Below are 27,438 nucleotides of genomic sequence, written 5' to 3' on the forward strand. Positions count from 1 at the left end.
ACTTGAAGGCAGCATCAGCAGCAGCCAGAAGAACTGGTAGGTATCTGCGTCCACATCACCAGCAACCGGCGGGCACTTACAGGTTCCGCACTCAGGCTAAAGACGGGGGGAACAGCAACAACAGAGAAGACCTTGGAGCCGACATTACATGTAAACAGGTGAGCACTCGTTTAAGTAATAAAACCGTCAAGTGTTAGCAAATGTGTGTCGACGCTGCTTTAACGACTCTTTGCTGAAAGAGCGTTGATGTGTTCACGGTGAAACGTTACGGGTCGCCTGTCGCATAGACTAAAGTAACGTTAACGTTACGTGTGGGGATGTTGTGTCCTGTCCAACCTCATGCCCCTGCCCCCCCGCGATTGTATGTATTATAAACCGTTTAATTTCACTACAGATGCAGCTAACGTTAAGCTAAGTTAACGTTAGTCTAAAACTTGCTTCCCTTCTTTATCCCGGTGTTACCCTCATCTAAAATAATGACAACTTAGTTACAGCTAGCTACAAACGTTAGCTAACCATTTCAGACAATGGGGGTTTTAAAGTAAAAAGGAGGAAAAGTTGTAACTTATGTTATGTTACAACATCTGGTCTAGCTAAGTTAGCTAGTTCTGTCACCAGTCCAAACGTAACGTTAGTTAACGTTAGCTGGAGAAGGTCTGGCAATATTACCAGAGTCCAATATTAAAGTTATGACGCCACTATTTTTAGAGATGCTTTCAGTTGTTATGTAACGTTATGCTATTTTATTAATATCCTCATGCTGTATGTGAGTACATCTCAAATATGTTCATTCGGCTTTAAGACTTTCTGGAAGTTTCTGTTTATCTGATCGGTCGCCTAAGTTACGACACTTGATGTTGGCTCAAGAAAATAACGTTACCCTCTTTTCACACGGCACATTCTTCAATTTAGGCTAGAGATGGTTTTCACTAATGATTGCTATTCGTTAACATTTTATTAATATCCTAATGATGTATGTCAATATACATTTAAAAAATGTTGTGATGTCTGACTGGCCTGTTGATGTTAGCTTCCAGAAACTGCACAAACATTACTACCTACAGAAGAAGAAAACACCTTTTTTTTTCTGTCTGTATATTCTTCAAATAGAGCTGGTTTTCCCCAATCGTTGCCATTTGTTACAGAGGTCTGGTGGAGAGGAAGTAAGTTAGTAGTAAGGATAAAGCTGAGTACATCAATTATTATATTTTAAATTGACAGAAAAATAACATTATCGACTCACATTTTAAATATCACTCTCCTGGATTAGATGCAAACAACAACAAAATCTTAATTTCATGATATATAATGAATAGAGACACACAGACTTTCCACATATGAGGCTGTATTGGTGAAACAGCAACAATTAATCGATTAGTCTATTGAACAAGTTACCTTAAGTCATTTATCAAGCAGCTGCTCAAATGTGAGGATTGTAATAACTTTAAATATATTTAGGTTCTGGACTGTTTTGTACAAATTTCTGACATTCCATTAGACTAAATGATTCATTGATTAATCACAAAACAATCTGCACATGAATTGATTATAAAAATAGTCTCTAACAAGCAAAATGTGGTGTTTTTACTTGATGAATGACTGAAACGGTAATTAAATTGAAAATCTAGTAGTTTGGATTTTATTTCTATTCTGTTTGGTAATTAGACTAAACAAGAACACATTGTAATGAAGCAGTCCCTTTTCTTTCTTCATGAAAAAATAAAATAAAATTTTAAAATAAAAACTGAAGGATGTACTAGGTATCAGAATGTGTTATACAGGATGTCTTGTTGGCATTTACCTCAGGGCTTGACTGGAAAAATACTGTATACTATGTAAATACTACTATGCAAACAAAGAGGGTCTTGTTGGTTGACCAGTTAGTAAAGTTCATTTTGTGGTAGCCCCATCTTTATTATTTTGATTGTGGTAATGTTTGATTAACACATGCGGTAGTTTCTTTACTTAATCATTTTAGATTTTTAAAAAGGAGGATCAATTTTCAAAGCGTTTCTCCCCTGGATTTTATTCAAATTTGTGAATGGATACCCTGCCTAAGAAGCCACTGCTCGCTGCTGTTTACAGTAAATGAGATCTTCTTGGTTTTATGTCCTCTTAGAACATGTTTCCAGCAATGGAAAGTAAATAGAAATATCCAGAAAAACTAAAATGAGCTGCTGATCATCATCACACTGCAGTGTTTGAATAACAAACACTTGTTGTTATTAGTAATTTTGGGTAAGGTAGAAGCTGATCATTGTGTGGCGTCCGTCTGTATCTCCGTTCTGCTGTGATTTGTGGAAGGTGTTGGTTTGTCCGGTGCACCTGTCTTGTTAATGTCAGATTGTTGGTGGTGTTTGAGTGTTCATGGACACTAGGGCTGCAACTAACAACTATTTTGATGCTCGATTAATCTATCGATTATTGAAACGAATAACCGACTATTTGGATTATGAATTGCAAAATTACACAATGCGTCTTATTTAGCTACCAGCTTTTAAATTAAACTTGAGGTTGTTTTAGGCATGTGCTAATTAACAGTCACGACAATAAAATAAATACTGCTTTCAAAAATGGATCTTTTAATGAACGTTTCTGCTACAGCAAAAGAAAGAAATCAAGTCCTGATCTGTGCAGCTGATCTGCTGTTTAGTGACGGAGCAGTTTACACGCCAGTACTGCAACACACCGGGACATACTGACACCATATACAAAGAAAGGAATAACGTCATGCATCACATTTGCCGAATTTACAGGGGGGTCAATAATTATTATAATAATTATTAATTGACGATTTTATAGTAGACAGTGTTTCACAAAATTTATATTTTTTCCCCTAACTCAACAAACTCACAAAACTCGATTTTTTTTTTTAAGGGAGTTTTGTGTGGATTACCCGCCGCCTCACACATAGACAGGAGAACTGTTTTCTCTTCTTTAGAAAGTATGAAATTGTCCGGTGTTGTCTAATCTTGCGCACTCATCAGCAACACGTTCTCCAGCTGGGAACGTCGGCATTAGCGATGCATTGTTTATGATTGTAAAGTGAGGCCACATCTGGAATGTGAACGCGGCTGTTGTGTATAATAATTATGTGCTACTCTCAGCTCCATTAAAAATCAATCAAATTGACTAAGGGAAACTGTAAAGAAAATGTTACAGCTCATAACGTGAAGTAACACGGCTTTAATGGAAGCTAGCTTGCTAACTAGTTTACCAAGAGGAGTCTTCATCATCCACAGAGCAACGACATGAGATGCCTCCTCTTCAGATGCTCCGGTGTTTCCAGGAAAGCTCAGCTTTGCAGACGCTGCAGTTCACGACCTTTTTGGCTGAGTGAAGAGTGAAATGCTGCCACACTTCGGAGGTTTTAGGTTGTGAAGGTGTTACTGCAGCGCTGATGTTGTGTTGTTTTAGCAACTTCACTGTTCACATCACTTTAGTCCGTTAAACTGACGATATTGTTACGACCCGATGACAACGAATTTAATAATCGATTTTTGTCGACTACGTCGATTAGTTGTTGCACCCTTAGTGGACACTGACAGACCTACTCCAGCTGCTCTTTTTGATTGCCGTCACAGTGGGGGTAACTGTGTACTCAGTGTTCAGTTTGTAACAGTATGAGATTGGGTTTGCAGTTAATTATTCTAAAAAAGAAAAGCAGTCTGAGGGGAAAATTGGTTCTAAAACAAAAGAGCTCTATGGAAGTCTAATCAGAGATAAAACCTAGAGCTGCTTTGCAGGTAATTAACTGGGCAGTTGCTGTGCAGATGGAAATTGTGAAAGCTTTTGCAACACTGATTTACCTTTTATGAGCCCACACCCTCTTTATCTTCTGATACTGACATTGTGTTGCTTATTTCAGTTGCAAGCCATAATTGCAGTGCTAATAATGTGTGATGGCTGTCATTGTTCTGGAAATGCTAGTCACGTTGAAGCCCTCCAGTCCTGATCTGTATCTTATCGTATTGAGTTTCTGGAGAGACTAATCCAGTATTCATTTTTATTATGTATTTATTTATTTATGTTCTCCTAAATAATATAGCCTAGAGTAGACTCACATTAAAATGAATAAAGCTCTGCATTAAGAAACCAAATATCATCATATCTCTCCTTTTTATGGTATTATATATTTTGCATTGGGAATAGTGGTTTGTACATAAAACATCCTTTGTCTCCATTGCAAGAATTTGGCTTTTAGTCTCATTTATCTACTGTTACACAATATTCATTTGGCACATCAGTACGGCACAGCTGAAAAAAGAACAACTTGGACAGATGTTGTTGTAATCCCCTGCTGCTCAACTTGTCTGGAAGTGTTTGCTCAAATCCTGTTTAGATTCCTACAGAGTCAGCGCTTCATAAAAAGTACCAAGCTCAAACCATTGCTGTAGACTTCGGCAAATGATCACTTGTTTAATAAGGTCTTAAGGGTCTTCTTCTTTCAACCTTTTTTTAAATTTAATATAGGCTTGGGCAGTATCACAGTATTATGGTATAAGGGTATTTAGAAATCCTGATGATTCTATATTGATCTGATGTATTGTAGTGTACACCCTCAATGTAGGCGGGTGGCACTGCATGAAATTACCTGACATCATCTACAACGCAACAACACGGTAACCCCCTTAACTTTTCCAGCAGCTGGTACACAGGCGGGAGCTTTTAGCAGTAGCCTTTCTTCGCTGACAAACTAACCTACAAGTAAATACCTCCCAAGTCTTTCTATCCATCTACCTGTCAATTTTGGAGTTGCTTTCCCCTTATATCCTCCACCCGTTGCTCCTGTGAATCGCCCATTTCAAATCCAACTGGGTGATGTACACCCTCTATGAAGTTCTGCCCTGAGGTACACTTGCAGTCCGTCGTCCTCAGTACACCTGTCAAATGGTAGGTGGTGGGGCAGAGATCCTCACACGTTGCTCACCACAGCTGGCTTCCGCCAACATGGGTGGTATCACTGAAGTTTCTACCTCTTCATCACTTCCTGTAAAACAAGTCCATCTGCCCTGCATAGAGCTTTCACTTTGGCTGCTTATATTTCAGTTGCATTCTTTTCAGTGTGTGTACTTGTGGCCATATGTCAGATTCAAGATCAACCTGTACTGTAACTTTAGAGAGTCGCTTTGTGGAACAGCTCTGTCTTTACAACCACAGTGTGATAACATTACTCACCTGCTGCTGCACATAACTGGCTGTCAGTTTCATGCTTTGTCTTACCTTCACTTCAAAATCCAAGATACTTTGAGGCTTTCATTACAACCAGCTCCTCAACAACAGTGAAACAGATGGAGATCCTTGTAGACAACCACGATAGTAATCAATAATCACTGTAATTTCCTCTTAATGGGAAAATCCTTAAATGTTCAAATGATAATGGGAACAGCTGTTCCCACAGTCAATTTGCAAAAAAGAAATAAAATATATATAATTATGAAGACAATTTGTTCAGGGGTTCTGCACAGCACAAATCTATTGTCAAAATTATGGTAAAACAGCAAAAAGATGCTTCTCCATCTGTTTTCTTTGTCTGTCCACTAATTAAAAAGAATTTAGACCACCTATGTCTTCGTAAACTTTATTATTCAGTTGAGTCCTCCTAGTGCTGAAGTACTACTTCTGTCTGAACTTTTATAACCATCACCTCTGGTTCACTGAGGCATCATGGGATTGACTGACCCACATCTGTTGCTCACACTGAGGCAGGGCGAATTAGGAGTCCATCAGATGTGGGTTGAGCCAGCTGTGTAAAGCTACCACAAGGCGTAAACCTGCACATAGTACTTGCATGGACACACATACATAGACACAGAACTAGCAGGCACTAGTGTCCATAACTCCCAACCTTTTTATATAAAGTCTATGCTCCCGACTGCCGTGGGGGACTGGTGACCGGGGAGTGGGTCGGTGAAGGCTGTAGTGAGGGCGATAAAAGAAGAAACATTTGATATGAGTCAAGACATTTGTTTGGTTTTTAGAAAACCCCAGAGGAAAACGATGACTTTCTGGGTCGTATCTCTTATATTTATACTTTGGTCTATACTGGGAGGTGGAGATAGAAAGAAGGACATTATTTCAAATCAGTTAATGGGAAATTCAACCGAAAAAGAGCTAGCTGTGTAATGAAGTGTCAGAGGGAGTTACCGCCTGACTCATGCATCTGAAAGAGAGGAGTTTAGTGCCTGTGCCATGCCCCAACCAGGAGTCACTCACTGGCACTGCCATGTGCCAAAATACCCAACACCCCCACATGCTCATAACACACACAAAGACAATCTAATGGCAAAGGCCACTGGTTATAAATAGCAAACAACCAGGACACAGTGAACTCCCAGTGAAAGTAGTCCTCACTGGTTTGTTTATCATTTTTTGTGCGATTGCTAAGATTTCTGTTGATAATTTATGGTCCACTGTGGGTTTGCTTGGCATTTTCCTCATTATTTTAGTTGGCCCGTTGCCGCCTGATAAATAATTTTGCCTGTCTGAGAAAGATAAATATTTGCCGAGATGTTTTAAGGTTTGAGGTCTACTTAAATGTGGCAACTTTGGGTATGAGTTGTTATGTATGGTAAATATTTTGTGTCATAGATTTCTGTCTAAGATTTGTTAAGAGAGATTTGCTGAGCCAAAACACACAGAGATTAACCTTTAAACTGTGTAGCTTTTATCTGAGAGACGAAACAGATCTCCCACTTAGCTCCTCTTAATGCAGGCCACAGAGCAGAGCCTGAAATCCAGAGCCTGCTCTCCTTGCATCGGCGTTGAAAGAGAACTTTTGACATACTGTGTTTAAGTCCCACCCACAGCAAAGTGATGCTAATGGGGAAGTCTTATCTTCTTATTAACAAAAAATATATAAAAACTTGCTTCCCACAGAGTGTGTTGCACATCACATCGGTGGACTATGCACAATATTACTGAACAAACTAAACAGAGGGCAGAACCTAGAGGGAAAATATTATTAAGGTTATTATTAACTGACATGGATAGCCTTCATTGGACACACGAAGATGTTGGCAGCTAAAGACTATATTTGGTTTAGAAAAGTGATGTTGTCCACTGTGACTTGACAGTAACGCAATTAATTTACACTGTGAATGGGCATAGGCTGCCATAGGTGATTATGGTATGTTTATATCTAGGTATTAGTCTAGAGATGGTTATGTTTAAAAATAATGTAACTTTAGAAATAGGTTATTAAAGGTTACAATTTGCTGCTCCCAAGGCCCCAAACTTCCTTAGTCAAGCTTTTCATTTTCAAATGCACACTAGGTTATGTCTTTATGTAGTAAGCTAGTTAGCTAGACATGCTAATGATTGAAGCTTACATTATTTGGGAGGATTTAGTAAACTCCCAACTGGAGGATGAATAGCCACTGACATTTTGGCAACTTAATAAGTGATATTCGTCTTATCATATTTGTCTGTGTTTTCTCTTTCTTCATCTGAGAGTGTGTTTTACACCATGAAGCTTATCCAAATCTCTACTGCTTTTAGTAGTTTGATATGTCTTTGTATGTATCTCTTGATCGAGACTTAGTACTTGCCAGCATGGTACAGAGTGCGGAAGAGATTTGGAGTGCATGACTCTGATGACAATGATATTTTAGGCCACGTTACTGTGTCTTCGATCCAAAAATTGGAATTCTAAAACTAGATGACTTGAATGTCTTCTGATACTTGTTCATCAGACATGTTCTATCTGGTTTTCTGAGTGGCTAAGCTTCATAACTTCACCATTATGTCACGGTTGGAAAAATGCTTCATGGTCTTTATAGCTATCTCCAAATTTCAAAAGCAAAACATGATTCACATTTTCTCTCTTAACAGCCTCAGGGTGAGGGATAATCACTCGCTTATTATGTAATTTTGCTTGGCTTGTATTAGCTTAGCTGTCCTCCTCCCTGCATCTCTATTTCAGTGCAGTTGATTACATTGTTGGGTATTGGCACCCTGTTTAATGCCGTTGCCTGCTCCCTCTCCTTTATAGATTTACCCCTCAGGTCTGGAAGGGAGGTTTCTCAACCATCACACTTGGCTACACTCAGTTGAAGTTTGTTGGGCTATATCTCTCCAAGCTAATATGTCTTAACACAACTTTCTTCCCACAGAGGCCACTCAGAGGACCCTCACACAGAACCGCAGGTACAAACTCACAGACAGAGCCATGGTGGAGTACTACCAGATATTAGGAGTCCAGAAAAATGCAACCCAAGAGGATATCAAAAAAGCGTAAGCATGTTTTCTGCTCTTTTTCCCCCTGGTGTTGTTGTTGTTAGATCCTGGCCAGTCAGAAGGATGTAATAGGTTAATTATATCCGCATCTATATCTAGCTGTATAAACTGACACAAGGACAGAGAGAGAGCAGAGAGACGGCAATGCAGAAAGTTTCCACTCTTCTTCCTGTAACCTTGCTGGTGTCACATACCTTCCCCTAACACTCACCCACCTCACACAGCTGCCTACTGAACAGTTTCTGACTAACACTTTTTGTTTTAACAAGAAAAGAGTTTCCTGTGAATTGAAATGTCTATTAAATGTTAAGGACAGAAATGGTACTATTGGTTGATAACTATAAAAATGTTGTCTGATTGAGGTCTCATAACTACACATAACTGTCAGCGATAATCTCTGCTGATAAAGATTAGGCTACACTAATATTATTAGTACTGTACGATTTGTAGAATTGGATTCCAGGGGTGGCTGTGTAGGATTGATAAAATTGTCATAAAACATGAGAAAAACTCAATAAAAGCTTTGAATGTAAATGACATTTGGTACAGCTGTAAACATAACTTTCTATTGCTGATCAAATCAACCATCATGAGAGTATCCAATTAGCCAAGAATCCAGCATAGAAAGATAGCAAAGGCTGAGAGACTGTTACCTCTATGCACCCAATTGTTGGCTGCCAAAGTCAAAAGTTACCTTGGCTGACACCAATCAATAAGTCATATCTTTAGCCTGTAACCTCAGCTCTTAATCTCTGATTGAATTGTTTGACATGCTAGCAGCTTGGCTCTGGGGATGGCAATGTCAATCGGTCAGTCCACCACTTTGGTCCACACTGAATATCTCCACAACTGTTGGATGCATTGCCATGAAATTTGGTGCAGATATTCATGATGCCCAGAGGACGACCCCTAATGAAATGGATGACCCCTTGACTTTTCATCTAGCACCACCAGCAGATCAATTTTTCCCCCTAATCTTGTGAAAAATTTGAACATCTTATGAATGGATTGGAAATAGACATTCTGACTTTTCGTGCAGCACCAGCAGGTTGACTTTTTGTGGTTCTGAGTGAAACGTCTCCACGACTATTGGACGGATTGTCATGAAATTTGGTACAGACATTAATTTCCACATCAGGATAAATTGTAATAACTTTGGCGATCCCATAACTTTTCATATGGTGCCATCTTCAGGCCACATTTTAATTAGTCCAATACTTTGGTTTTTGACTGTACTTGCCATACTATATTATGCTTATATAGATCAGCCTCAGTTGTACATTTAGTGCTAATTAGCAAATGTTTGCATGGTAACAAGGTAAACTAATATGGTGACTATGGTTAACATTATACCTGCTAAACATGAGTATGTTAGCCATTGTGTGCATGGTAGCATAATGATGTTAGCATTTAGCTCAAAGCACTGATGTGTCTGGTGCTGCGTTCAAGTCATATTGGCGTTATCGTCATTATGAGTCTCCAACTTGATAATAGTGTTAACATCAACATACAAGCCATAATTACTATGTATCTTTGAATGTCGGACTTGGCACTTACGACTACGGAAGTGCCTGAAAACCAAACAAATATTGATGACTCACATCAGCCAAAGATTGTCGTTAAATGTAATTAAACATTATAAGACGTCAACATAGAGATTCCTATGTTGACGTGTTATAATGTTTATCTCTGCCTTCCATCCCATGTGATGCGAACATGGTTATGAAATGGCAGCAAAGAGAAGAAGAGCTAATAGTGTCCTCGGAGACCTTTGACCTGAGTATTCAGATGAAGATAATGGCTGCTGTTGCTTTTACTACTGAACATACAGGCTTCTGACCACAAAGAACATTGTTCAACATAGTCTGGCTGGTTGACCATTGACGAAACTATGTCACAGATTACAACAAAGATGTCGACTACAGAGTACTATTCACTATAGATCCATAAGGGAGCGAATCCCTGGATTGTGTTCAGCCTTTTTGCTAGCTGACTCTCAGTCCTTAGTCTGATCCACATCATCTGTGTGTCCGCTGCCGGTGTGGCTGCTGGGCCTCGAAACAAACAGCTGATGCAGCGTAAGCTGCTTTGAGAGCCTACGCTGCACGTCAATGGATTACAGGCTGTCTTTGTTATTTCTGCATGGGTGGGGAGAAGGACAGCGAGTGTATGCTTATACTTGTGTGTCCGCACAGAGGGACTTTCATGTGGATATGTTTTTGGGATAGGGGAACGTCTCTTATACATTTTCTACCTCTCATTTATGTATTACGAACTGACTATTTGCCTTTGGCATACATTGTGTGTTTGTCTTTATTTTGATGTCCATGTCTGTATTTCAGCTATGTATGGCATTTGTGTCTCAGTTACAGAAAATTGGCATTGAAATGGCATCCAGACAAGAACCCAGATAACAAGGACGAAGCAGAGAGAAGGTTCAAAGAGCTTTCAGAGGCATATGAAGTTCTCTCTGATGGTAAGGTTTTTCTGCAGAAGGAGAAAATCCGCTATGTGGCGCTCTTCTAGTCTTGCTGACCACACAAAGAGCTTTACACAACATCACATTCACACGCATTCATACACATTTACAGAGCAATTTGGGGTTCAGTATCTGTCTCTTCACTATCTAAAACTTAATACAGTTTTTCATAGTTTAGGAGGACAAATTAAAGTCCGTAACAGAACTGCATTAGATGTGAATTTATTGTGCCAAGCAGGTGAATACTTTCATAAGTCATGTTTTCTGTTTCTTAAGGGGATGTAATAACCACAATATTGCTGTAAATATGAGAGTTTAGCTTCTGGAATTCATGTCATTCAGTGTTGATTTGAAAACACAACAGATGCCTGTATTAACATTTTCATTTCATTATTGGCAGTAATGTTCCCACCAGTCACAAGAAGCAGGTATTGTTGGGATTTGCGGTGCGCAATGTCAGGAATGTTGATGCAGTCGTGTGTAGGTCTTGTGCAAAGTTTTAGTGTGGTGGGTTTAGGTTTACTTTCACTTGATGTCATTTGATGTCATAAATAGCTTTAACAGCAGCATATAAGTCCACATGCAGATGGTCGCACTGATGAGTTAAATGCATAAAACATATCAGTTAGCTGTGAATTGGAAATGTTTTTGATCACTATAAGATAATAGTTTAATGCGATGCAATCCGATGGAATATGAAGACTTTCGTGACCCAAACTGAGGTTTAAAACACAACAGGGTGGGATGTTTCTCTGTGTTATCTAAAGTCCTACTCTTCCCACAACAGAAAATAAGAGGAATACTTATGACCGATTCGGCAAAGAAGGCCTTTCAGGAGGAGGAGGAGGAGGAGGAGGAGGAGGAGGTAAGGAGATGACTTTCGAAAAAATAAGAAATGACGATTAAAAATAAGCTATGATTTTGAGTCTCTGTAGACGTAATGTACCTACGCTGTACTGAAGATAATGTAGTCACCAAGGGTAAAATATTAATGGTTATTTATTCTGATGAAGTACATGATGAAAAGCTTGGTATTTTTTATGACTTATATAGTGTATGAGCTTTATTGTTGTTTAATGTTTTAAAGGAGGCCATTACGATCACTTTGGCGGCGGTGGCGGCTTCACATTCCGTAATCCCGAGGACGTTTTCAGGGAATTCTTTGGTGGCAGAGATCCATTTGCAGATTTATTTGGTAAGTCCATTTGTTTTTCTGGCGAGGCACTCGTGATTTCTTTTTTTCAATGAGTTGGACGAAAGAGGGACAGGAGAGAGTCATAAGAGTGGGAAGGACGCAGTGGCTATTATTAGCTGCATAATTTTATCTGGTCTGAAATATACACAGATGACCTGGGGAGGCTCAAGAGAGATGGGGAGAGAAGGAGAACATCCTGTAGGTGCCAGTTTTATAGAATACAAAACACTGATATTTCTATTTCCTAATTAGTTTTCCCTGTTAACAGTTAGCTAGCAGCTCCTACTGTGTAGAAATGTTGAAGATAGAGCATTAGACCCAGAAAACCTTCTGTAAAGCCTCGTGTTAATCCCCCACAGCACTGTAATGTGCATCTCCAATACTCTAAGCACTGTTCACCTCGGGAGGTCATCTGACACTAAATGTCACCTGTTGGAAACACACCGAGTATCTCTGCTGAATGACAACCTCAGCTTCATTATGCAGCCCTCATCTGTTAACCAAGATTTAGACCACTTAATTTACTCTATTTAAAAAAACTCTTTAATCATCTTATCCTTATCATCAATTCAAAAGCATCATACAGTAATTACAGAATCATTTTCAGGTAGTGGTAACCCCTAACCCTAACCCTCAGTAAAAAGGAAAAAAAAGTATATTAAAAAGATGAAACACATAAATACATCTACACATACAGATATAAATAAACACAGCCAGCTTAGTTAACCTAAAGTAGTATGAGAAATTTCAAGTACATGTTGAGTTAACAAACAGCAGGTGAACTAAACAAAACTACCTTGCAACTATTTTGATATTCGATTAACAGGCTATGTGTTTTGTTTTGTTTTGCAAAATAACCAAACATATTGTCTCAGTTGTGAGGATTTAGTGCTTTTCCCATGTGAGAAACTAATTATGATTGGGTTACTTTAAGTAAACAAGCAATTTGAAGACATCACTTTGGGAAATTGTGATATGCATTTTTTCCCCCTGATGATTTATAGATTAATCAGTCAGTCTTTTAATTGAGAAAATTATAGAGATTCATCAATAATAAAAATAATCAACAGTGGTAGCCCTACATCTTAGTTTGTTGCAATATGAATTTGACTCATTTCAAAACATTTTGACCGCTGTGGACACATTTCTGCAGCCACTTCTTAGTGATTGTTTCAAAGCAGTTACTCTTAATATAACCAGCCTGTGAAGCCAAAGACAGATTTCCACATGTGTGGACAAGAAAGATAAAATATTCTCAATAGACATTCATCGCTTTTGTCCACTACATCTCTCTGCATTTTCCTTACGAGTGAAAATGATGGCAGCTGTTTGGTTTTTATAAAACCCCTTGAAAGCTGTTGTACTGCTGACCACTGGCTGTTGGTTTTAGTGAGTTTCTCATAGTGCCTAACAGTTGATTGTATTAGAAGTGTTGTATAAAGTATAGTTGTAGGAGTTTAGCCCCTATCCACGGCTGTCTGGGTTGAGCAAAAGGCTGATTGGAAGGCATGTGTAGTTCACCCCGTGTAGCTCTAAATATGGAGTTCAGACGCAGACAGGATGGATTTGAGCGTCTACATCACTCAACTGGAATGCTTTCAAAAATAGCTTCCGTATTAAAACAAAAGCAGATGTAATAACGCCAAGTGTGTGTGCGTCGTCCATCTCTGTGTGTCAGAACACATGTGAAACATGGGATGATGCGAGCACTCGAGCGTGGGTGTATAACATAAACTTATTGAAAAAATTTAAATTAATGTACAAGTTATTAGAAACGATGCTTAAAAAGCCAACTCATCAACTCTTATATCACCTAGTTTGTACAAACTTCCTTCATGACTCTGACATGTATTACTGTTGTATTTATTAACATACGAGAAAGTGGTGGAGCACAGCTGTTGCTGTTTACTCTCTTCAGTAAACAAGGACTGTTTAAAAAAAGCCTCACCATGTAGCTGTCTGCACTGTCAACCAGGAGAGTAAAGTTCAAGTTCTATTTTGACTTGGGACAACCTTTATTATGCTTGATTGGTATGCAGCAGGATATTCCAAAACATCCATCGTGTCAGGTGTGTTTCATCTCTATATTAAGTGTTTTTCCTTGGATAGACTTCTGTAACAAACTAGTTTGGTTTTCTTGACTTTCCTCCGCATGGCAGCTATAGAAAGAGGGTCCAGAGATGTTTTTTTTTTTAAATCTCACACCGCCTCTAGCCGCCAGTGCTTGTCCAGCCGCTTGTCTTGGTGAGCAGCAGCTGGCCCGGTGGATCTGTCACTCAAACAGAATGGGTGGGGGTGTGCGCGCTGTTGAGACAAATACGGGTTCACACAATGACGAGGGCTTAGTCGTCTGCCAAGAACAGCACACACTCATTCTCAAATGAACATGTGAAGAAGTAGATAAGACGGATATATCAACAAGCTTTATATACACACTTTTTGTTGGACATACTGCAGCAATATAAATATCTCCCAGGTCAGCTCCCATAATTGGACTTGTCATAGTTTGATTTGAACAGTTAATGTTTTTCTCAGCTTTTGTACATTATGGTGTATTTGCACGTACTGAAAACTCAACGACACTGTTAAACGTTATGTATGTGTGGCACATTCTTCACTGATTTAATCTCAGTCTTTGTGCTTGACAGGTCTTTGAATGTTCTCTAAGAGCACAGAAGCGTGAGAGCGCTTTACCTTAACTTTCCTCCCATCTCTTTGTGAACACCAATCATGTACAAAAAAATTAAACCAGAATTCCAATGTAGCCTGTCTTTCTTCCACTGATGTCTCCTGTCTTACTGACAACATTGTAAGAGCGCAGCTGTCCCCTCTAATGTCTTCTTCTAAGTTAATGGACAATAACGCAGTTACAACACTTTTATTTTAAGCTTTCTGTCGGAGGGAACAAGTGAAGCTTTCTTGTCGCTGCCTCTGTACATTCAAGGTTGAGGGAGGAACCTTTCAGCAAATGGTGCCAGTGATCCAGCCTTATCCTGCTGGGCTGACCCAGATTGGCAGCGTGCAATTAGTAGCATGTCCACAGGGTTTTACATAAGAATTAGAGGTGGGCAGTGTAGATTGTCCCATAAATTACAAACCTGTAATAATACATCAGTGTTGTGTTTATAGCTTCTTTCTCTTTATAGCTACTTCCAAGTGACCCAAATATTTGTTTAGACGCTGGTTTAAAGTTGCTACTCAGGTTCACATTCACAATTTCTAATTTGTATTACATTTCCCTCCACAGCTGACGACCCCTTTGAGGATTTCTTCGGTCGCAGTCGCCAGAGGGGCGCAAGCCGAAGCAGGATGGGTGGACCGCGTTTTGGTTTTGGGGGTTTTCCAGCATTTGGGCCTGGTTTCTCAGGGTTTGATTCAGGTGCGTAACTCCACATATGGTACTGGATGCATTATGAATTTATGATGATTTTTGACTAAGGTTTGTCTTGAACGTGTGCTCTTCTTCTAGGTTTTAACTCATTTGGAGACATGGGTGGAGGAGGGTTCACTTCCTTCTCCTCTTCATCTTTTGGTGGTGGGGGAGGAGGAATGGGTAACTTCAGATCTGTGTCGACCTCCACCAAGGTCATCAACGGCAGAAAAATTACTACAAAACGGTATTTAAATGTCAAACCTATTTTCTTTCTTGCTAAGAGAGATGAGAAGGTCAATTCCACTGTCATGCCTGTATGGTAAATATGAAGCTACAGCCTGCCAACGGTTAGCTTAGCTTAGCATAAAGACTGGAAACGGGAATCAGCTAGTCTGGCCAAGTGTGTAGTCTGCACTAGGCATTAGGGTTATAGTTGGTGATCTGTGTGAAGCCTCTACAGACAGAAGAATAGCTTTGCTAAACCTGTAGTTTGACTCCTTAACCCTGGTGCTGTCTCCACTCCTAAATGCCTCTTCCTTTTCCATCTAAAGCAGTAAAATATAAAAACCGACCAAAATGTATGAAGCTAACTCACGAGGGGAGTAAAAACGAACGTCTGCTGGCTGTAGCTTCACATTTACTGTGCAGACATGGGAGTAGTATCAATCTTCATCCAACTCTCTGCAAGAAAAGGGCATATGTAAGTCCTCTTTACCACCCTGACTTCCTCATCTCTGAAGAACCTTGTCTGCTTTTTGTGTTTGTAACAGGATTGTGGAGAACGGCCAGGAGCGGGTGGAAGTGGAGGAGGACGGTCAGTTAAAATCTCTAACAGTTAATGGTAAGGAGCAGCTCCTAAGACTGGATAACAAGTAATTATCTCGCCACAAAAAATTTCACCAACATGCAGTTTTCACACCTGGAAAAACTCGCCCAGTGACTATGGTTGCTACCGGCGGCTGATCTCTCCTCTCTCTGTCCTCCTGCATCTCATCCCGATGAACAATTTTCTCATTTTTATCTTAGCTGCGAAGGAGGCGAGAGAGATGTTCACAGTATTTGTATATTTGTATTTATTCCATTATTATAGGGGGACCATTTTGCTGGAATTTGTGTTTTTGTTTACTAAAATAATCAAATTGTACTTTTTATTTCTACCACATGCTCAGAGCTGAGTACATGCTATAGGTTATTTTTCTTTTGGGGTGGATATTGTCTTTCTAATTGTAGCAGGAACAAGATGCTGTACATTTAGACTTGCGCATGTCATTTTTCCTCTTTTCATTGGACCATTTAACAAGTGAATGATAAAAGCTTTAACCACTTTGCCCTAATGTCTTTAACTTCACCTCGCTAACCTGTTAGCTGTTACCATGTTCACGCGTGTGTACTATAAATGACATAGATGATTAATAAATTAATTATAATAACTTGCATTTTTCTTACTTTTGCATTTGTTTGTGTATTTGAGAATACCAAAGTGTGTTTTGTTTGTTTATGCATGATTGCTGATTCCAGGAGGCTGCTTTGTAGTTTCACTGTAACTGTGTCAGCAACTCAACCCAAGAACCTAGCCCACATAACACCTTACACTGTTACCGGACAGACAGGGGACTTTTCATTCTTTGTAAAAAGACAAAAGAAAAAAACTAAATAAAGAGTTCAGATTTGGTCAATAAACCTCTGTGAAACTTCAGTTTGTGTAACGTCATGGAAAAGCTGCTGCAGTCACCTGGTGTCTTGTGTGATGTTTTCTTTTGGCTTGAGTGTTTTTTTGTCATCTCACCCTTCCTGGATGTTTTGAGATGTGTGTGTGTGTGCGCGCGCGCGTGCGCGTGCGCATGCTTGTGCCTGATCACGTTTTAAACCTGCTTCACACATGAAGGAAACCACAGCGGCTGCTTCTTCTGCACACTCACCCATCAAACAGCTCACCGTGTGCATTATTGTAACCTACTAATGCCTCAGTTTCGTTGTTGGTGACTCACACGAGGGCTTGGTCGCCGACATTAATGTGTGTGCGGGGGGGGCTTTCACTATAATAATCCTGTTCACCATTTATCTAAGAGATCATGAGGTAACATTATCTTTTCAAAGAAATATCATCAAACCCTGAAGTGTTTTCTTTTCAGTGTGGTAGGTATGCTTTACCCTTACAGACCAGGTGAGAATGAAACAACACCCACTTCCTCAGGCTTCAATTCTATATTCGCACCTCTGGCCATTTTTATGAGCTTATAAAAGTGCTGATAACGTACCTGTTTTGAATAAGCCCTAGAACAGAATCTGCAGAGACGCCGAGCCAAGCTATGGAAGATTAAAACAACTGCTCATCTTGTCATCTATGCTAAATAAAAAGCCTCACGTCCTGGCTGAAAAATAATTAATGAAAACGTATCTAACTCGGTCTCCTATGAATCATTGGGCATGATAGGCTCATATTCACAGTGAATATGTTTGCAGCTGGCTCAGAGGTAACTGTGTACAGAGATGACTGTGTATGTTTCTTGAGGAATGTGCTCCGGGCTCATTTATTTACACAAGCCTCACTGCATGTTTTTGAGCGAGACAAGTCAGGGTTGGGAAACTGAAGGGGGAAAAAGGGCAGGGTGAGGTGTACTCCAGTGTTAACAACATGCCTGATGCGGTTTTCAGTTAGGTTATTTAATATTACAATGAATGCACAGTTTGTTGCCAGTGTGTGTTAGGTGCTGTGCAGGCTATGTCTTCCCCTGTATGGCTTTTGTTTGTTTTGTTCGTTCGATTTATTTTTCAGCACTTCTAATTGAACCTGTTTGCGCATGCGCAGTCCTGTTGCTAGGTGACACAGCAGCCCTGCGCCAATCGCCATTGCTTACAGAGCCTGAATACTCTCTCTCTTCCTACCTCTTTCTTCAATCAGCTTTATTGGCATGAATGTTTAAGTAAACAATGTTGCCAAAGCACAGATTCACACAAACACACACATATATAAAAACAATTAAATTAAATTTTTAAATCAGAAGAAAGAGAAAAAAACTAAAAACCAAGCATATCCTACACTGAAAATATGTCTTGTCGCATTTTTCCAAGAACAATGAACAAACAAGTTTCCACTGGTTGTCCTCAATTCGTGGCATGAGGAGATTTTGCTGTAATGATTTGTGATTTGGGCCTTTGGGAGTTTCTGTGTCTGATTTAAATTTGAATTCATGGTATATCTGGGAAATGTTTGCAAAGCGTTTTTCTCTTAATGTGTTATATTTAGGGCTTAAGGTTAGAGCGTGCAGCTCTGTCTACCTGTCCTTAGAGTCTCTTTTTCTATGGCCAGGCTGTGTTCACTCAGTCTGTATGTTGTCGACATAGTTCTTAGTTCAGGACATTTTATTGTGCTCTGGTAGGCTAATTTCCAGGCAATTTGAATCCAAATCCAGACTCTGCCATTGAAAACTGCTATGTAAAAAGGGGATTTTTACAGAATGTAAATAATAATATGAATGGCTATTGCTGAAAAAATGCCAAGGATTATAACTTCAGTTATAATTAAGACTGTTGTTGTTCCATCTGTAGAAATGTCCTCCATCCTGAGTCTTGCAATCCAGAAATCCACCCTCCAGAATTTTAACTGATGTGGACCATGATTAACATTGCAAGAATGTGCAGCATGTCTCTGTGGTATAGACAGTAAGTAGTGTCAGTGCTCTTATACTGTAGCAAAAAAAGAACTACAGCACCATTTACACTCTCAAAGAAATATGTGTGCACACACTTTTTGCTTATTGATAATTTGGTTTGGTCTCAGCGTTGCTGTCCTGACGCTGTTGGAGACATGTTTCTGCAGAGAGCCTCAGGACCAGCTGGCTGAGGGGACTCTCCCCTGGTTTCAGCTCCTGGCATGTTAGGGCTTTGAGATGGTATGTCTGGGGGTTAATTTATTTTAAGTGATTGTAAAATGTATCGTTTGTATTTTTAGTAAGAGGGGGTATTCCCCAGAGCACTGCTCTGCACAGATTATTTGGTGTAGTACAAATTGGAACATTTTTAGCCAGATTTAAATTGGAATATAGAATTTAATGATTCTTTTTATTACATAGAAATATCTCCCTGCTTTGTCGCTCCGATCTTTCACAGTCCTCTCTCTCTCTCTGTGCATGTGATGAGTAAATGAGGGATAGATGTTGTGCACGAATTACTACTCCTGTAAAACTCAGAGTTTACACGATAACATTATTCCATAGAAATCATAATGTGGAGTACAGGAAGTTGAATAGGTGTTGGAGGGTCAGGACGAATTATATTTATGGTGCAATAGCTCCCTCTCCTGGATCAACACAGATTTATGCTAGAAGTACAAGTTATAACATTAACGGAGTTTGTCTTTGTTTTATTTGAGGAATAATCTGGCTTTTTGGACCTACAGTTCCCACAATTTGGAGGATGTAAACAGGAAGTATAAGACTGTCATGGAGTCAATGAGTTAACTGATTTTCACATCTCAGGCCTGATGAGGTAAAACCGTTTTTCTCTTTGCAGTCTAAAAACCAGTGGTAGAATCTAATAAAGTACATTGATTCAAGTAAGTAATTCTGAGGCGCTTTACTTGAGTATTTGTATTCATGCTAGGCTACTTGACACTGGTCCACCACTGCATTTTGGGTGCCAATATTGGCCTTTTTACTTGGACTTTATATTGTTCTGTCACTATTTTTGTACTAGTTAGGCTACTATGTAGATTCACATAATTAATAAAAAAAAAATACAAATCAACTGATAAATTATGATGTATTAGAGAGGTTAAGCTATCCATCACTATATAAAGTAGTTAAAATTAACGTCACCAGCTGCAACATTAAAGAGATGTACATATTAATGCATCACTAATATAATCTAGTGATATAATATATTATATTATTCTGAATTGAGCCACATTTTGATGCTAATACTTATGTACTTATACTCTGAGTATGTCTTCCCCCACTGGATCAAACTACAATATTTTGCCAAAGAGAAGCAAAGAATATACAAAAGTCTGCATATTTTTGCTTTTTCAACTTTTTTCTTATTTGCTATCAGGGCGATCATCCCAGGACCCCACTATATTAATCTCCCAACCCTATGTAGGGACCTCTATCTCTAGGTTGAGGACCACTGCTTTAGAAGACATATACAGCATAGAAAATATGAAAACTAAAATATAAATCATGTATAATAAGTAGTAAAGTTAAATCCCTGAAACAAGAAGAATTGCAACAATTTATCAGACAATTGAATTTGAAGTTGGACCCGCATGTGGCCACTAGATGACACTGTTTGTATACAAAAGACAGCATGACTTCATTTCTTCAACAGGAATCACAAAAACAGAAGAAACCAGATAGTGATGAGTAGGATGACTGGGGCAACATGTGACATACTCATATGAACATTATTTTTCTTTTATTGATTTTTAATGTGAAAACTTTAATTTCCTCTGTTTAATCATCAATATTCACATTTAATCGTCAGTATCCTCTTTATTAGTTGTGGTTTGATAAAATTGGCTCTGTGTTTCTTGTTAGAAGTAAAGTCTTGCTGGCTCTTCCCAATATGACACACAATACTGTGATTTCCTGTCCTCGAGTTTCCCCACGCTATGAAAGATGGCTTCCTGTCGGCAGAAGGCAGCATCCGGTTTTAACCTCCCTCTCCTCTCCTTCCAGCCCCGTCTGCTTGACAGCTTAGCATGAAACATCGAATTGTCCCGGAGCTGTTGGCCAGTTTATGAACGATGGCAAAGATAAGCTGCCAGTTTCTCTTTGACTGTGTTTGCACAAGGACACAGACTGTATCTCATCCGCAGAGTCACATCAGCACGACACCACATGTCTTGAGCCAGGGGAAGGTGGACTGTTGAAAATAATCTGGTCCACAGTTGTAGTTGTCATGTAGGGTTAGCCTCCTCCTGAACAGTGATTTATTTTAGGCTTTAGGCTCCAGCCTGCTGCAAGTGAGGCTCCTTTTGTCTGTCACACACACACACACACACACACAGATTTTGTGTCTGTGTGTGTTAAGGCGTTAACCCATGTGTTTGTGACTGAGCACACGCTTCTGCAGGCTACTGCAGTCTGAACAGTGTGTTTTACAGAAGTGTTTAGCCCCGAGACAAATGACAGGGACTCCAAGACAATAGCGGCAAATGAAAGCATCCAGGAGCCCAACCGCGTTTCAAATTAAGTCCAGAAAATGAAAGGCCTCTTTCACGAGCATTGAAAGATCTCATTATCATCGCTGCTCTTTGATATTGTTTTTGTTTAAATTAATTAACCAATGATAGATTATGCGTCTTGATAGCGGAAGGAATCTTAATCAACCAGGTAGCCAGGGTCCATAATAGATGCAAATATTGATCCTCTGGAGCAAAGGAGCCTTGGAACAAAACGCTCAACCTTGGAGCCACACATGTTGTCTTAATCCAGCTGTTTTACTTCACTTGATAGGATCAGATGACAAATGCAAGTTGGGATTAGTTGTTTTTCCAAAGATAGATGGAGAACGGGTAGCAGCAGCCTTGGGAGTAAAGCCACCAATTGTCCTGTTTCTGCTGGTCCACTGGGCGCTGGTCTCTCCTCGCAGGGGTCAACTCTGTGTTTTTGAATGTGTATTTCAATTTAAAAAGCTAATTTGCACCGTCTGAAATAAAGAAAACCCAAGTCTCAGGGCTAAAGCGACATAAATCACCAAAAAGTTTAAGTGTTTTCAACAAGAAAATAAACTACACATGGGGAAAATACTCAGCCAATTTCGACCTTAACACACTTGAAAAGCATTTGTGACAAAGAAATAGACTTGGGTCAAAATGGAGGTCCTGCAGTAATAAGAATTCTATTCACAGAGAATTGAAATCCAGTGATGTCTTTGTCTCTGTTAAGACCTGAGCACATGCAGCCGTCCTTGAGCTCCTCCTAAAACCATTGAAAGAGTGCTGTCTCCCTTTAAAATGTACATCTTTGTCACATAAAGCAAAGAAAAAAACAGTGTTGCACTGTAGCCACAATCATCTCTGTAGTTTATCTTTATTCATTAAAGACTAAAAAGACTATTTTTTTGTTATACTTGTTATTATGTTTATGTCTGTTTATGGTGAGGTGGCTCGTGCTCCCACAGGTATACAGCAATATGTCAAACAAAGCTGCCACGTCTCTAATGATGCCTGATGTGTTTTAAGGCCGGGCTGTCACACACCGTGCCAGGGATTTTGAAACGCTGGTGCAGATCCTCCTCTAAATGGGACCAGGTTCAGCACGGCGAGCATCTGGCCCCCTTTCTTCTCCTCTCCACTGCCTTAATTACACAACACAATGGCGATGAGATCTGCCTGTAATCTCACAGCATAATAAGCCCCCCCCCCCATACCCTGCCTGCCACTAATTCAATATAAATGTAAATTACCTAGAGAAAAGAATAACCAAATCTCATTTTATTTACATGACTAATCACAATAAAGTCAGGCAGATGAAATATGAATGAAATATAGGTTTGGCGTTTGAAAGGAAGGAGGGGTCTGTATCGTCTTAGGGACTCTTTGAACTTCGTGTTTTATATCATCTCTGTTGTTTCATGTTGGTTACATCAATATGCCTTTTTGCACTTGTGCTCAACTTGCTGTAATAGATGTGTGTATCTATTTTTTTCCTGTCTGATTGTATTCACACTGCCAAGGGCATCACTAGGTAATATGTTTTCCTTCCAGAATGACTTTCTTTTTTTTTTTTTTTTGTACCACACATGTGTCAAACAGCTGAAATTCAAAGACGCTACATAGAGGGGGAAAAAAAAGAAAAAGATTTAATGTTGGTTTGAACACCTCAGGCCATCCATCCAGACAGCAAGAAGAGAAGGTTTAGGTGTGATTCATTCACACTCTGCTCTGCTCTGCCTGTACCCACAGATGTTGCAGCCGAAGACCCGTTGGAGGAAGAATTTCGTCGCCGCAGACAAAACATGCTCCCTGGCTTCGGCCTGCACCAGCGCTACCTGAGGAACTCCGCCCAAAACCCCTCGGAGGAAGAGGAGGAGCACGGCTTACAGAGCCTGGGACTAACGAGAGGTTCGCCCACCCGCCACTGCAGGGCTGATTAATTACCAGCGCACAGAGCTCTCCTTTAAAGTGTAGAGTCTTAATAAGCGCAGCTAATTGTCTGCTTTTGTGTCTGATGGCCACACAAAGGACGATGACGAGAGTGGCACGTTTGATTGGCAGATGTAAACACCGAGGACAGAGGTGTTCATTAGGCGGCTCTGTTCTATGCTGCAGTAACGACTAGAGGTCAGAGGTCGCCCTCTGTTTTTCTTTACAGGGTTAGGAAGTCACACACAAAAGCTGAGCAATTATCTGCAACACATAGTCGCTGACTGTTTTATAATGGCAGCTTCTTTAGTTAAGGAGGGGACCTTTAATTCAACCGTGCATATTTCCTGCTGGGATGCGAACAAAGGCCCTAATTCTCTTTCTGAGATAATGACACAAACTACTCAAATATGGGTCCTCATGTCGTCCTATGTTTTTAACCACTGCTGCCGGCTGAAACTAAGATTTTTTTTAAATGTCAGAAAAATCTGCACCACTTTCTAATAATTCCCACTTTTTATAAAGTGTTTACAAGCTGTAACTAATGGCTTTATTAGCAGGTAATTAATCGTTAATTAATGTTCTATAGACATTTTGGTTGCCAAGTTACTGGTGTTTATCCTGCTCTCACATCACACTTTTGTTTTGAAGATATGTGATATTCAGGAGCTTGTTTCTATTGGTGAGGGTGAGCATGGTGGAATAGGAGGTGGTGCAGTACAGGTTCAATATAGAATAAATCTAGAAGAAGCCGGAGGTGGAGGTGGAAGTTTGTGGATGGTCTTTGACTCTTTTATGGATGTCTGTGATGTGATGATCAAAGCTCAATTTATTACCCAGGATGATGCCAAGGTACTTAAAGCTCCCCATCATCTCCACTGGCTGGCCGTTGACGGAAGTGGGGCAATGAGGGGTGTTTATTGCGGGTGTCAAAGATGAGCTTCTTCGTCTTGGTGACATTGAGGAGGTGACTGTCTGTGCACCACTAGGTGAAGTGGGCAATGGGATTGGATCCCCGTAATATTCAGTTGAAGTCATGTTACTGACCTTACTTAGTTAAGGGTTAAAACTAGAATATCAATAGTTCACAAAAGCATCATAACCAGTGAATTTATGAATCACTATTAAGAAGAATGGGACACAACCAAACTTGGGTGCGCGATTGCATGCATGTTGCTTGGATCACCATAATAGCACATAATGTTGTTGGATGTTTACAACCAACCATGACAGCTCATTTTGCTGGTAAGAATCAGAGCAGTTGGTATGTTTACTAATAATTGGATCATGCACACACCTGACTATAAACTATAGTTCCACTGTTCCACCGGGATTATTAGGGGTAAAATTTATTTATTTATTTATTTATTATGGATAACTTAATAACTTTTGTTGATGGCTTATAAGAAAGTGATAAACTCTTGACTTTATTAAAGGAATAGTTTGACATTTTGCTGAAATTATTATTTCTGACTTTATACCTCTCTCATGTCTGTATAGTAAATATGAAGCTAGCGTCAGCAGCTGGTTAGCTTAGCTTAACAACAGGCTAGAAAGGGAAAGAGGGAAAAAGTTAGGTAACAAAACCTGCCTGGCACCTCTAAAGCTTGCATTAGATCTTGTTTGTTTAATCTGTACAAAAATCAAAGTGTAAAAATAAAAAAAAAATTTATGGGGGTTATGTGCTGGACTGTTTCTTGGCCAGGTGCAGAAACTTCCTGCAGTCTCGTCATCGCTGTCAGGTTATCAGCCAACCATGAGAGACTCCAGGTAGTTACTGCGCCTTGCCAAGGATTTAAAAAAAAAAAGGTTATAAAGTGTTAATTAGTTAGCTTAAGTAGTGCTGGTAGGCAAAGTTTGTTCCCTGGATAGTCTAGAGATAACTGTTTCCCCTGTTTCCAGTCTTTATGCCAAGCTAAGCTAATCAGCTGCTGGTGCTAGCGTCATATTTCATTTTTCACAACCTGGCAACCCAAATGTTGATCTTACTGAATTATTACCTCATAACTGATCTATAAAGATTATTAACATGAATAAAGCCATTAGTTGCACCTGTTAGTTACTTTTAATCCCTAAATAACGGGTGTCTTATTAGTACAGAGAAATCTAAATATTTAATGATAATGTTTTCTGTTTTATTTTGTAGGACACACAGACACCAAGAGGAAGAAACTGTGGCTAAAGGAGACAGAGTCGAAAAAGAAAAGGGCTCCTCGACTCTTCCCTCGTTTTGGTGGACTTGGTGCCTTTTTTTAAACACCCTCAACACAATACTTACACACACACACACACATATATATATATATATTTGTTGGCAGAAGTGCCATCAATCATACGTGGCATTAGTTCATCGTCACTATGTATAGGAGGCCTCAGTGCCGTGCAATATCTCCATAAGTCTATCAACTCCTGCCTGCCTTCATCAGTCAAACAGTAGCCTGCAGAGACCTCACTTCAGTGTTTTGTCTTGTCCAAGATACATTTTTAGTGGTTAAGCTTTTGGTATTTCTGTATTTATTGTGGGTGGGCCCTGTGGATGAACAGTGAGCATTCAGAGCCTTAATTAATCTCCTGTGATTACACTTTTACAGCACACATTTTCAGAAAGTGTGTTTGAAAGAGTTCAGGTAGAAGGAGAGCTTCAGTAGCAGCTTTGTTTGTGATAAGCATGAAATTGACTGCAGTAATGCTGTCAAGCATGTGAGAATAACTGAAGGTCAAGCTATTCAGCGGATCCAACGAGAAGAGAGAAGGATATCTAGGCAATGTGAGAGTAAAACAGAATGAAAGCATTGAACAGTGAGTTTTATTACAGAAAGAGATTAACATGTTCTCCTCACACCTGCAAAACACATGAAACGTGACTATCAACACTCTGGCAGTTGCATTTCCCACTCTTTTATCGCTACGCCTATTGGGTTTCAAAGTCATTATTTTTTTCTTTTGTAGGTTTCTTTGTACAAAGTGGATTCAGCAACATGTTAACCTTCCGTGAGTGTTTTTGTAAAAGATTTCTTAAGCTAAAATATATTTTCCCTTATCTGATTTGTCCTTGACGCATTGTTCTCGTGATTACTGTGGAAATGCAGAACTTGTTTTTGGACTCCTAACAATAAAGGCTTATAGACAAACATGTCCTCATGGGTAGTCAACTTTTTATTTTATTGTATAGCATATGTATTAGATAACCTTATTAATGCAGAGAAGGACCTTGGTCACCCATGCACAATGACAAATCATAGCTGGCAACATATAAAAGTCATATTGCAAGATAACACATATTCCAACATTACATGAGTGTATCTTATAAAACAAGCAAACATCACATGAAATTTCAAGGTTTCAGCAGCTGTAAATTGTTCTGTGGAGTGTCTGGGTAACTCTCACTCAACAAACGTCTAAGATTACAAAAAAACGAACATACAGACCCTGATGAAAAGTATTATATAGTTATTTTTGCCACTTGGGGACAGCGTAACGAGCTGAAACACAGCACTGACACCTTGTCACTATATAAAGCTGATTTGTAAGCACACAGTTGCTTACTTACACAACCATCAGACATGGAGCACACATTAGCATTCATTTGGAGTCTTGTTTCAGTCCACCTGGCAAGTCCAAAACACACTCTCATTTTAGCTCTCCTGAGGGAAATACCTGGCTCTTTATCTATGAAGATTCTCAGTCATCCAGGTCATAGTTATCCAACGAAGGTCAAAATGAAGGGCAACTGGACTTGGTTGAAGCTACTGGAAGACGTTTCGTCCCTCATCCAAAGGACTTCTTCAGTTCTGACTGACTGGCAGGGAAACTCAGCTATTTAACCTCAGTGGGGTCGTTATCCCGGGTCATCGATACCGCTGGTTCGTTAGTGTTCCTTGTTGCTGTGACGACAGTCGTTGCAGTCGTTGAGACTACCTGTGGCCAAGACTGAACGACCATCGTTGGTATCTTCACCTGAGGCCAATAGGTTACGTTTGTTTACGTCTTCCAGTAGCTTCAACCAAGTCCAGTTGCCCTTCATTTTGACCTTCGTTGGATACCTGGCTCTTAAGCTGCTAAAT

General features: G+C 39.6%; 1 protein-coding gene across 2 annotated transcripts; it reads left to right on the top strand.

The window, feature by feature from the left end:
• dnajb6b (DnaJ heat shock protein family (Hsp40) member B6b) lies at positions 1–26,509 on the top strand. Of its 2 annotated transcripts, XM_038729615.1 has the most exons (10): positions 1–158; positions 8,115–8,235; positions 10,605–10,714; positions 11,505–11,582; positions 11,805–11,912; positions 15,160–15,291; positions 15,382–15,529; positions 16,056–16,126; positions 23,195–23,353; positions 25,521–26,509. In XM_038729615.1, the coding sequence occupies exons 2-10, from the start codon at positions 8,171–8,173 to the stop codon at positions 25,628–25,630; spliced, it is 981 nt and encodes a 326-aa protein (XP_038585543.1). In that variant the 5' UTR covers positions 1–158; positions 8,115–8,170; the 3' UTR covers positions 25,631–26,509. The 2 variants fall into 2 exon arrangements, with proteins under 2 accessions (XP_038585543.1, XP_038585548.1); XM_038729620.1 differs by lacking the exons at positions 23,195–23,353; positions 25,521–26,509 and having other exon boundaries at positions 11,505–11,583; positions 11,803–11,912; positions 16,056–16,979.
• The last annotated feature ends 929 nt before the right edge of the window (positions 26,510–27,438 follow it).

The sequence above is a fragment of the Micropterus salmoides genome, unplaced genomic scaffold (assembly GCF_014851395.1).
Source record: "Micropterus salmoides isolate LMB-PRFRI ecotype aquatic unplaced genomic scaffold, ASM1485139v1 Ms_hic_scaffold_1, whole genome shotgun sequence".
In the NCBI taxonomy this organism is placed as follows: Eukaryota; Metazoa; Chordata; class Actinopteri; order Centrarchiformes; family Centrarchidae; genus Micropterus; species Micropterus salmoides.

Coding starts and splice junctions, on each gene's coding strand:
- dnajb6b (XM_038729615.1), top strand. CDS start 8,171: ATGGTGGAGTACTACCAGATATTAGGAGTCCAGAAAAATGCAACCCAA. Junction 10,715..11,504: donor ATATGAAGTTCTCTCTGATG/GTAAGGTTTTTC, acceptor TTCCCACAACAG/AAAATAAGAGGAATACTTAT. Junction 11,583..11,804: donor AGGAGGAGGAGGAGGAGGAG/GTAAGGAGATGA, acceptor AATGTTTTAAAG/GAGGCCATTACGATCACTTT.